The 11,962-nt window shown below is 32.1% G+C and overlaps 1 protein-coding gene across 1 annotated transcript; it reads right to left on the bottom strand.

Moving 5' to 3' along the window:
• Positions 1 to 215: 215 nt before the first annotated feature.
• LOC143254506 (uncharacterized) lies at positions 216 to 4,636 on the bottom strand. The gene is made up of 4 exons (XM_076509680.1): positions 4,387 to 4,636; positions 2,900 to 2,968; positions 1,548 to 1,637; positions 216 to 330 (listed from the first exon to the last, which is right to left on the bottom strand). Exons 1-4 carry the CDS (start codon positions 4,540 to 4,542, stop codon positions 274 to 276), a joined length of 372 nt encoding a protein of 123 aa, XP_076365795.1. The 5' UTR covers positions 4,543 to 4,636; the 3' UTR covers positions 216 to 273.
• Positions 4,637 to 11,962: the final 7,326 nt, after the last annotated feature.

The following is an 11,962-nucleotide window of genomic DNA, read 5'->3' on the forward strand; positions in this document are numbered from 1 at the left end:
CTGAAATGTATAATATTATTTAAACGTACAGGAGAAGGAGGAACATTTTCGTATAAAAAATGTCTTTTCTCTTTGTGACTTAATTACAAGTAACTCTAAGTATGAGTGAGTGCAAATTGTTGCTCTTAATATAATGAATACTGTAATATTATATTTTAAATGTATAATAAATTTCTCAAAGAACAATTATAATAATTGTTTTGAATAATTATGAATTTTCAAAATTTTAAGAATCGTTCTTGAAGTGAGTTGTTCATTTTTATAATTAATGATTTATATTCCTCCAGTCTGGATCATGATAACAGTGTAGGTTATAATAGCCCCAATGATCTGTAAAAAAATAAAAAAAAAAACATATAATACTCCTAAAGTCTAAACAAGGAAAAAATAAAACAAAAAAGTTATCCGATATTAAGAGACAGTTTGAAGCGAAACGTGAAATATGTTTTGTTATTAATGTTAATAACATAGTTTACAGCGAAACGACATCAACTAGAAAATGATAACAATTTTAAATTAGCTTCTGTTCTTAAATAAAACTGTGAAAAACTCGAATAGTTTTTTCTTAAAATAGAAGATAATTTATTTCAATGTCGACGGGCTTGAATTTCCAAACTTACTATCTATTCATTCATCCATCTATTATTTAGTTTGTCAACTAAGTATATTGTAATCCTTTAAGGGGTTGATCTACATTGATTACTGACTTTGCTAACTACCTACGTTTTATTATGAAAGTGTAAACATATTTATAAAAGGAGGTTTTAGAAAACAAATAACGATAGTTAACCTGCAGCTGACCTAAGACAGGTCGAACCGTTGTTCTGTGGTTTATTTTAATTAAAGGTTTAATACCCATACCAACCATCTTTAGAATATGTGCGTTTTTTTTATAACAAAGCCACATTGGGCTTTCTGCTGAGTCTACCGACGGGAATCAAACCACTGATTTTAGCGTTGTAAATCCGAAGACTTACCGCTGTACCAGGTGGGGACTTTTAGAATATAATGATTGGGTTTGGATAACGTAACATAGAAAGTTACGTTTATATTAGAAAAGAAAAAACGTTTATTGGTACATTTGAAAGATAAGTTATTTATAGTTACTGTTTCTGGTTGAAACAGCGAGTAAAGAAAATTGTCATTGCAGCAAAAGAACGTCGTTTTCATACAGTATTACAATGTATCTAAGAAGAACGTTACACGCTTGAAACTTTATTAAACATGATATGTTGTAAGAGTCTAAAAATATGTGGCTCATAAGAACTACTTTAAACTTTCTCTCAGGTATTGAAACATGATAAACTTATTTTATAAATATATATATTTCATAAGTTGTAAAACGTACTGGTGAGAATTAGACACTTTGACAATAAAGTTGAAAAAAGACTTTTATTACCAAGATAATAACAATAAAAACTTTTTTATTTATTATTATTATGATTTAAAAAGTGAACTTTATTTTGAACTTTACTGTTACAATTTTTTATATATTTTTAGCTTTGCCTTATGCTTTATAGAACGACAATTCGTTCAAGCGTACGTACAGTTGTCATCAAAGAACGGTTTATTGCAAAGAAACCTGATGCAGTAAAGCATATTCCATTTTCTGAGGTTATCGTAGTGGAGAGTATTACCTGTGGATATGGAAATAATATATTTTAAATTCAAAGTTCAGCAAAAACTTAAGTTGCAAAGATCAACCAATAAGCCTTATGTAATTGGCGACCAATACAATTATTGAAATTTACGCTTTAAGAGTTAAATATTTGCTTCCAAAAAAAACCTAATAAATTATTCGATCACAACTTTATTTTAGCTCAAAAATGTTGACTTTTGGTTTGTGCATATCACCTAGTCGTTGATGAAACTTTTTTAGAATGGGCGGCAACTCTCTGTTGTGAAGACATATGTGTAGAGGACGACGTTTCGAAAGTTGTCGTCCATTCTACAAAGTTTCATTATGAATACTCTGCCTGAACAATATATCAAAGAATACACTTAGTGGTTGCTATTCCTCGTGCATTCCAACGTTAAATTCTTCAGTTTCAAGGTTATCGAAAAATATTTTGAACGTTGAATAATAGTATTTTAGAAAGAAAGTAAATATCTTCTGATTGAAATATGTATTTTACAGTGGTGTGTGCTGGCCGGGAGATTTGTTTTATCACAACTATACGTAAAACATAACTAAAACATAAATAACATCTTGTGTCACTGCTTTTCCTAAACTGCAGTAATTATATAGTTGTGCTAGTACTGGTCATACATGTTTCAAATATTTTTATAACGACTAAAGCACTATTTTTAAAAACTCTCCGCGGGCTGGTTTACGTCCGGGAAAGATGGTGACGCGGAAAATATGCCACTGGTATTTTAACAGTCTAGTTCCTATTAACGTCTTTTACATTAAGATGTTTTATTGTTCATTTTATTTCTCATTTTATGACCAATAAATGTCTTCGCATTTTCTATACTAGACCTACACAAGTATTTCTAGGTATTAAAAATAATTCAGTTTTCAGATTCATTCCGTATTACTGTCTAATATTATCATACGTTACAATATGAAGTGTGTTTAAATAGAATATACTATTAATAGTGCGTGTTTCTTCATAATTAAAGCAATACGTGAACATTTTATACGTGTAATCTAAAGTGCAGAAAAGCAGATGACATTGGAATATCAAAGAAAAGTCAAAATTTCTCCCATGAAACTGAATAGTAATGATGGAGGAATATAAATATCATGTAATATATTTTGATTTTAGAAATGTAATACTAAGATTTTACGAAAACTTTTGCCCTATCATAATTATCATAATGTTTTGTCTTCTCTTATGTTAAGGTGTTCTAGCTTATCCTGATATTATGTTAGAAACTTATCAATTTTACTTACTTGCTGCAAAGATTCCAAAGGAATCTGCTCTGTCTTAAATGTTTGAACTATCTTGAAGAACTGGCTGCCCTGATTAAAATACAGAAATAAAACATGTTTTTAATCAAAAACAAGACAGTAACTATAATTCAACATTTATTGTATACACACATGGAAACGATCACACACAAAGATCACAGCACAAAAGCATAACACATTAAGGTGATAACACAATTCGTGTTAAAAGAGGGCTGTTTGTTTGTTTTAGAATTCCGCTAAAGCTACTCGAGGGCTATTTGCTCTAGCCGTCCCTAATGTAGCAGTGTAAGACTAGAAGGAAGGCAGCTATTCATCACCACCCACCGCCAACTCTTGGGCTACTCTTTTTACCAACGAATAATGGGATTGACCGTCAAATTATAACGATCCCACGGCTGAAAGGGCAATCATGTTTGGTGCGATTGCGATTCGAACCCGCGACCCTCAGATTACGAGTTGAACGCCTTAACACACCTGGCATTGTTATATTATATTTCGTATAATACCTTTTTAATACCATACAAATTGTTGGTAAAGGTAGTCTCCTATATCTTTTTCTTTCATTTTTTATTACATAAACAAACGAAATAAAACTAATAATAAAATTCATTTCTTTTTACTTTATAGGGGTAACAACGTTGCGAAGTTGTTGTTAAATCTAGCGATCGAAAGCTATGAGGTTGAATAGCTCTAACTACAGAACCAATACTCTTTAGCCATAGTGTATTACATATTATTAAATGATACAAGAACATCCCTAGATGAAAAAAAATACCCTTACAACAGTTCTCATATTTATTGATACTATCTTATCAAAACAGCAAAAATGTCATTCTACTTTAAGAGATATTAACCAAAGGATTTGGTCAATAGAGGACAGGTTTTGTGTTAATAAAAAGTGATGTTAATTAGCGTCAACTTACTCGTTGTTATATACCGCCCTGAGCGGTTACGATGGATTCAAGATGAGATTTCAGACAGGCCAATTGCATTGTTTGATTTTCATCTAAATAGTGAACAATGGCTGTGATGTTGGATGTATCGAGAAGTAATTAATTTTGATGATAAGAGAAATGTTCCACGTTAACATTTGGTATTTTTTGTTCATTTATGCCGAACTGTGTGGTACACTAGTATTCAATAACAATTTATAGTTAAGGCTTGAAATCTCCTTTCTTAGTGGCATCTCGACTCCAACTAATAGGATAGTGGCAATTATTGGCATAGAAGTTTATGAAGCACTTTAATAATAATATTTTTAGAGAAATAAATATTTTGACTATAATATAAAGATCTCGACCAACCGAACAAAACGTTGTTCGCTCTTCTATGTAAAATATTTTCTCAACCCAAACGAGTCGTTTTTTGCATATTTATTTCAAAACGTTTAAAATTAACATTAAACTTTAATGTAAAACCTCACAACTACAATGATTTTATCATTTAACGTATTTCTTAGTGATGCTTACCTTATTTTGCATGTTTTCTGAAAACGTGCAAGAGATGAACATTCCAGTGAAAAGAACTATGAAAGAGGTAACCAGTTCAATCACCATTCCATTATTTGAGGAGTATGCCATCAGTGTTCCACAAATACAACAAAACAAAATTCCATTGAAAAACATAATAAGTATGCCAGGAGAAAAACACTTATCTGTATCTTTAACAAGCTCACATAACCTAACATGAAGTATTCTCAAGTTTTCAAATTCCGCTACATCTACAGTGTTTGTTATGTCTCGAGTCTTTCGTTCAGAAAATCAAATAAACTGCTGAAAACAAACGAAAAATAAGAAACGTAAGTGACATAGTATTGTCCCCAGCCTATAAGAAAATAAGTAAGGATAAAACTTGTGATAAACAAAGATATACTCCGGTAATCGAAACTAAGCATAGAGTTTAAATACAGGTTGAATAAAACCACAAACAATACGTAAGAAGGGACTATAACGAACAAAACAACATTATTATGTTCGAAAAATATTTAGTTTTAATTTTTTTGCTTTCTGAGGAAGCAAATTTCGTTTTCCATGACAATTAGCTTTTTCACAATTGAAATGCAGTGTGGTCCTTTATACCATGAAACCATAGTAGAAACCATACAATTCGATAGAAAGACTGTGAAGTTTACATAGTTGAGTATACGTGAGAATTCATTAAATTTAGAAGAGGGGCTTGAGATAAAGGGAGCATATAAATACCACAAGACAACACAAGTATCCATAGAAACACTGGGTAGATTACCATGAAATTACATCTTTTGTACGGACATCTTCTGGTCCGCTCTGTGTTAACTCTGCTGAAGAGTACCATCCCAAGATACGGAAAACCAGCTAATCCTTCGAAAACTTTGGTAAACCAGACTAAAGCATTCCCGTTTGGTTTTGTTGTTTTCACTAAGGAAAATTGTTGGTAAATGAGAAGAGTCCGCCATGTTATACTTCGAATAGGAGTGATATAGTGTGCTTAGGATTCAACGGAATACCATGCGTCAGTCCTTTTCTGTCATCACGTATGACAGCGCAGACTTTGCTTTGCTATAGCCAATCATAAAACATGTCTAGCCGAGTAAATCAATAGCATTTATTTTAAGGTAATAGACATCACATTGTCATCGTTCTATACTTGTCCTAATTATTTAGTAACTAACCGTATATATAAGTTAATAAGTTCTTTGTTGTGAAGTAACAACATCAGTAAGGTTTAACATTCTCGATACATTAACCGTATGTTAACTGAGGTATTTGTTTGTTTTGAATTTCGCGCAAAGCTACATGAGGGCTATCTGCGACAGTCGTCCATAATTGAACAATGTAAGACTAAAGGAAAGGCAGCTAGTCACACCGCCCACCACCAAATCTTGCGCTACTCTTTTACCAAAGATTAGTAGGATTGATTGCCACATTATATCTGTGGCATATAATGATATGCCATGAAAGAATTCCATAATGCATAAAAACGTCACCCTTATGCTGAAAGGGTGAGCATGTTTGGTGCGAAGCGGATTCGAACCCTTGACCCTCAGATTACGCGTCGAACGCCGTAACCCACCTGGCCTAAAGTTCTTTTCACAGAATTATTTGGAAATATGTTTAAAATGCTTCATATTACACTAGAATGTTTAGTTAACATTAGCTACTTTTTATTACATAAGGAAAACTATTTAAAATATTTTGGATTGGTGATTCTTATAGTACTTAGGAGGTGATCTATTTGTGAATATAATATTTCTTGAAATATTTATTGAGGTCGAATGTGGAGTAATTAGTAAAAACCTTACATTATACGTGAAATATTACAGGTGCCATATTGTACAGGTGATGGAAGCTGATATTTATTGTCTGGTTATTTGAAATTACAATGATTACTTGTTTATAACACATAATGCTGCAGAATATTAAGCTTTAATGTTACCATTTAAGTAATGGAAAGAACGAAAATATAAATCGAATTTTCTATATTTGAATACGGTAGAACATTTACTGTGTTTTTTGTAATGTAGAAAGTGACCAGGGATATTTGTTCATTTTGTGTAAAAAGTTATATTATTGGTAAACTTAATAGTTGTATGCCATTTGATATAAAAATAAGAGTGTTAGATTTTAACTTAAAAAGTTTATAACGTGTCTGCATTACTTTCTGTTTACTGTTAAGTCCTAATTATTAATATTTTAATCCTAATAGATAGGTAACGTTATCGACCTCATGGAAGCTACTGTACAAAAATTACATATCATCTTAGTAAAATAACATATTTCAAACTATATGACAATAATAATTCAATAATGCAAGGACGACCAGCAGGAACTATGAAGTCATTAAAATGAGAGTATGGTTCTCTTCCCTATGGTAATTATTGTCGTTCCAATGTACAATTAAACCTACCATAAATGTTAAAGGAATAAAGTACACATTCACATTTTTTATCAATATATATATATATAAATTTATATTCATATCTGGGTTTAAGCTAAAGTGTTCCTAACGAAAATTACACATGTAGACATATTGGTGGCATTTGATCTATTGGGCAATTAAATGAACAAGTAAAGAACTACTTCCATGCATTTCTAAGAGATAGATAAACATAAAAGGTTTTCGCACCAGCTTTTAAGAGTATTACACATTTAATGTACGTCAAACCCATATGACAAGATGACTTGTGACAAGTCACTTACACTTGTTATAAAGTGTTTACAAAGTGTTAAATCTGTTATTAGCAGGTTTTATGATTGTACTCAGACTTTGAACCTTCATTCGTGGTTTGCATCATTTTGCCGCATATACGTGTTTGAAACTTTGGTAGCTGTGTGTGTGTACAGTTAAAGAGTTATAGTCAAATTTTACTATTCAATGAGACAGTAACAGCATAACATGCAACTACAATATAGTTTAATTGTATTCACATCTTCAGAGCAAAACACAAAAATAAATCACAAAATGCATAATTTAGGAGGAATTTTAATAGAAGACAGTCCATATCTACCATTCATTTCAACTCAATATTATACCCAGTGGAAAAGTTTAGACATCGTTGGACTTTAAAACGTAGCAAAAATGAATTAGTCCCAATGCAATACATATATTTATTTATTTATAATATGCACATACAAATATATATATATAAGCGATATATAAACAATTGCAGTCTCTTTTGTAACGTTATGAAATGCGGGAAAATTTATACGTGCTTCAAAGTTTTAATCTGGGCTAGATATGCAGGACAAAAAGGAATTATTCATGAAGACTGTTCTTTCTCTTTGTGACGGCCTGGCATGGACAGGTATTTAAGGCACTCGACTCGTAATCCGAGGGTCACGGGTTGCCATCCCTGTCACACTAAACATGCTTACCCTTCCAGGGGCGTTATAGTGTGGCAGTCAATTTCACTCTTCGTTGCTAAAAGAGTAGCCTAAGAGTTGTCGGTGTGCAGTGATGACTAGCTGCCTTAAGTCTAGTCTTACATTGCTAAATTAGGGACGGCTAGCGCAGATAGCCCTCGTGCAGCTTTACGCGAAATTCAAACTAAACCAGTTTCATAGATAGAAGTTCCCAACAATTTTTACTTAATTACTGCAGACATTTCAAATGAATCTGCTTTGTCTGAAAAATTTGAACAATTGTGAAGAACTGGTTGCCCAAATTAGTATACAGAAAAATAAAACACGATTTTTTGTCATAATCAGGCAAGAGCTATAATTCAACATTTATTGGAGACACCTACAGAGAATAACAGAACACTTAAAGGTCAGTCAGAGCAAAACAGTTTAAAAAAATTAAAGCTGATAACCTTATTTTATATGATCTTTAACCAATGTCGTATAATACGTTTTCAATGCCATACAAAATGGTGGTGGAAGCTGTCTTCCACATTTTATATATTTTAACATAAACATAAGAAACCAAACTAATAGTTAAATTCACTTTTTTGCACATGATAGGTGCAACGACGTTGCCGGGTTTAAAATTAAGCCAAGCGATCGAAAGCTTTACGTAAAGTAATATTTCCGAAACTAAACAATATGATATGGCAATAGTACGGTAGAAAATATTAGATTCAGTATATCTAATGTAGATAATGACTCTTTTATCCTAACCTCTTACAGAAGTGGTAAATAACGGGTGTAATGAGGAATCCATGAAGATTTTGGTGTTCGGAAGAATATTCAACATTAAAAAAACGAATCTCTATTTTTTTGTTTGGGTTAAAATGTATGGTACACTAAAAATTTGTTTTAAGGCCCAAGAGTACCTTTCTTCAGGAATCCACTGACCACCTGATAAGACTTTGGTAGCCATTGACGATGACCTTTATCATGCTGTTGACACGAAAATGTAGTTGAGGTTTACAGTGCTTGCTGAAATAAACTGTTCTAGTGTTTAAAGTGCGTTCGTGTTACTTGTGAGGTTTTTGTCTACACTCATATATTTAATGATATAAATATTCATACACTAACTTTAATAATATTTTTTCAGACAGGTAAATATTTTCACTCTAGTATAAAGGTATTGTTCAATTTGAAGAAACATTTAAAATTAACATTATAGTATTTTATCAGTTTAATATTAAAACGTCATAACTATAGTTATATTCTCGTTTAACGTATATCTTACTAATCTCACCTTATTTTCCATATTTTCTGAAAACAGGCAAGCGATGAACATTCCAGTGAAAAGAACTATGAAAGAGGTAACCAGATGAATCATCATTCCATATTTTGGGAGTATGCCATCAATGTTCCAGAAACACAACAAAACAAAATTCTGTTGAAAAACATAATAAGTATGCCAGGAGAAAGAAATTCATCTGTATCTTTCACAAGCTCACATAACCTAACATGAAGTATTCTCAAATTTTCAAATTCCGAAGAAACTGATCTATCTCTAGTGTTTATTATTTCTCGGACGCGTGTATTCAATGAATCAAATAAATTGCTAAGAAAAAAAGCAAAATAAATAATATAGATGTTGTACAACTGCTCCCATCCTATCAAAAGTAAGTGAAAGACAAAAATGCAAAGATAATAGGTATATTTCTGAGATGGAAACTAAACAAAGGGTTAAGGTAAAACGGATTGTTACCGAAAGCAATACGAAAGAAAGACATATTACAGTATATAACCACATTACAATGTTTGAAAGATACTGTATTTTTGATTTTGCTTTGGAATAAAATTAATTTCTTTTCCAGGACAATCAATCTTTTCAAAATTAAACTGCAATGAGTTCCTTTATACCATGAAACTATAGTAGAAAAGGTGGAACTCAACAGGAGGGATGTGAAAGTTACAAAATTCAGTAATCGTATGTATTTTGTAAACTCAAAAGAGGATATTTGGAATAAATATATTGTATAAACACCGTAAGATAGCCCAAATATCCATAGGAACATCGAGTAGATTGTCAGAAAACTGCATCTTTTCGAACGTAAGTCTTCTCGACCACTCCGTGTTAAGTCTAGTAAGAAGCACCCTCCCATGAAACCAAAGTAATAGTTAATTTTACGAAACGTTTGGTAGACCAGACTGGAGCATTCCTGTTTGGTTTTGTTGTTTTCATCAGGAAAAATTGTTTTGAACGAGAATTACCCATCATCGTATGCTTCTTCGTCTCAGAATGATATAATGCATTCACGCCAGTAGCTCGCCTAGACCCATCTAATCAATCTCGTAAGACAGCGTATTATTTGCTTCACTATAGCCAATCACTGAACAAATCTATTCGAGTTGACCAGTAACGTACTTCTTTAGAGAAACGAACATTTCACACTTCTGAGTGCACTTTCTACTTTCTATGTTTGTTCTGATTATTTCGTATCTAACAGTTTAAATATAGGTTAATGAGATCTTTGTTGCAAAGTGACAACATCAGTAAGTTTTAATATTCTCGATATTTACACTGAATTTAACAGAGGTGAAATATATGTTACATAATGTCCGACTGCTTGTTTTTCATGATTTGGCCTAAAAATAAAGAATAAATTTTTGACATTTCAATGTCATTAAATTAATTTATTCTTTGTGGATAACTAATTAATAAACGTGATAAATTATCTCGTAATTTGAAGAGATTTATAAAACATATAAAAACTCTATGTAGTAAAGCAACTCATTCCCCCCACCCAGTGGCACCATGGTATGTTTGCGGACTTAAAACACTAGAAACCGTGTTTCGATACTCGTGGTGGGCGTAACACAGACAGCCAGTCGTGTAACTTTGTGTGTAATTGCAAACAAACAAATCTAATTGTTTTCTGCCGAAGAAATTTATGTGGGTAGTTATAAGTTTTGGCAATGTTGGGTGAAATTAAATCTGTAAATGTAAACGTAAATTTTGACTGTCATTTAGGTGTGCACTATTTTGAATATATTTCAGGGAAGGCAATATTTCAAAGCAGTTACAACAGTAAAGCTTACAGAAATCATAGATTTTGTGCTAGTCTGTGGAGAAGAAGGCCTGGCCTGGCCTGGCCAGGTGGGTTAAGACGTTCGACTTGTAATCCGAGAGTCGTGGGTTCGAATCCCCGTCGCACCACACATGCTCGCCCTTTCAGCCGTGGGGCGTTATAATGTGACGGTCAATCCCAGTATTCGTTGGTGAAAGAGTGGCTCAAGAGTTGGTAGTGGGTGGTGATGACGAACAGCCTTCCCTCTGGTCATACAATGCTAAATTAGTGACGGCTAGCGCAAATAGCCCTCGAGTAGCTTTGCGCAAAATTCCAAAACAAACAAACAAATTATGGAGAGATTAAGGTCAGACAAATACATCTTTCTTTTACTACCCACACCTAAGGAAAATCGAAATGTTACTTTCACATGGTTTTGTACAGCCCTAATGTTAAAAGTGCTAAAGGTTATACGCCATCTGCTGAGTTATGCAATTTGCTATGCGTGTCGAAAAATTGTATAAAATTATAAAATGAAAAATAGAATAAAAGTTTAAAATGCCCAAAGGATTTTGTATTAATTGAGGGTCAACATTTAAAGGCTCTATATATTTGAATACGTTTAAATTATTGTTTTAGTCGTATTAAAATAGGAAAAAAGTTTTGTTTTATGGATACGTTTTTAACTAGTTTTACTTTAGGACATTGATAAAAGATTAATTGTATTTTTTCTGTATTGAACGTTTATTTATAACACCACAATAAAATATATCATTAGTAATGTTTTATATGTTTCAATTCGTTTTCGAAATGCTCTGTCTATATAAGTATGCTAAATTGCTAATTTTTGAGAAAATTGGTTACATGATATTTAATATAGAGGCATGGAGTCTAAGTATAGTTTCAGTGGGTGAGTATCGTCTCACTGGTATTCATTTTAATAAGTACTTCTGAGAAATATTAAACAATTATCTTTTTTCAAACTGAAATATAAACTAGGCAGATTTAAAACGATCATCATTGTTTAGGTCGTGTCATCAACAAACCTAATCCAACAGTCATGTGTTAGAAACCTCATCATAAAGATATTTATGAAACAAAACACAATATACTTGTCAGCACTAGAGATAAAAAAAGACATTTTAGAAAAAGTTATAAAC

The sequence above is a fragment of the Tachypleus tridentatus genome, chromosome 6 (genome assembly GCF_004210375.1).
Source record: "Tachypleus tridentatus isolate NWPU-2018 chromosome 6, ASM421037v1, whole genome shotgun sequence".
Lineage (NCBI taxonomy): Eukaryota > Metazoa > Arthropoda > Merostomata > Xiphosura > Limulidae > Tachypleus > Tachypleus tridentatus.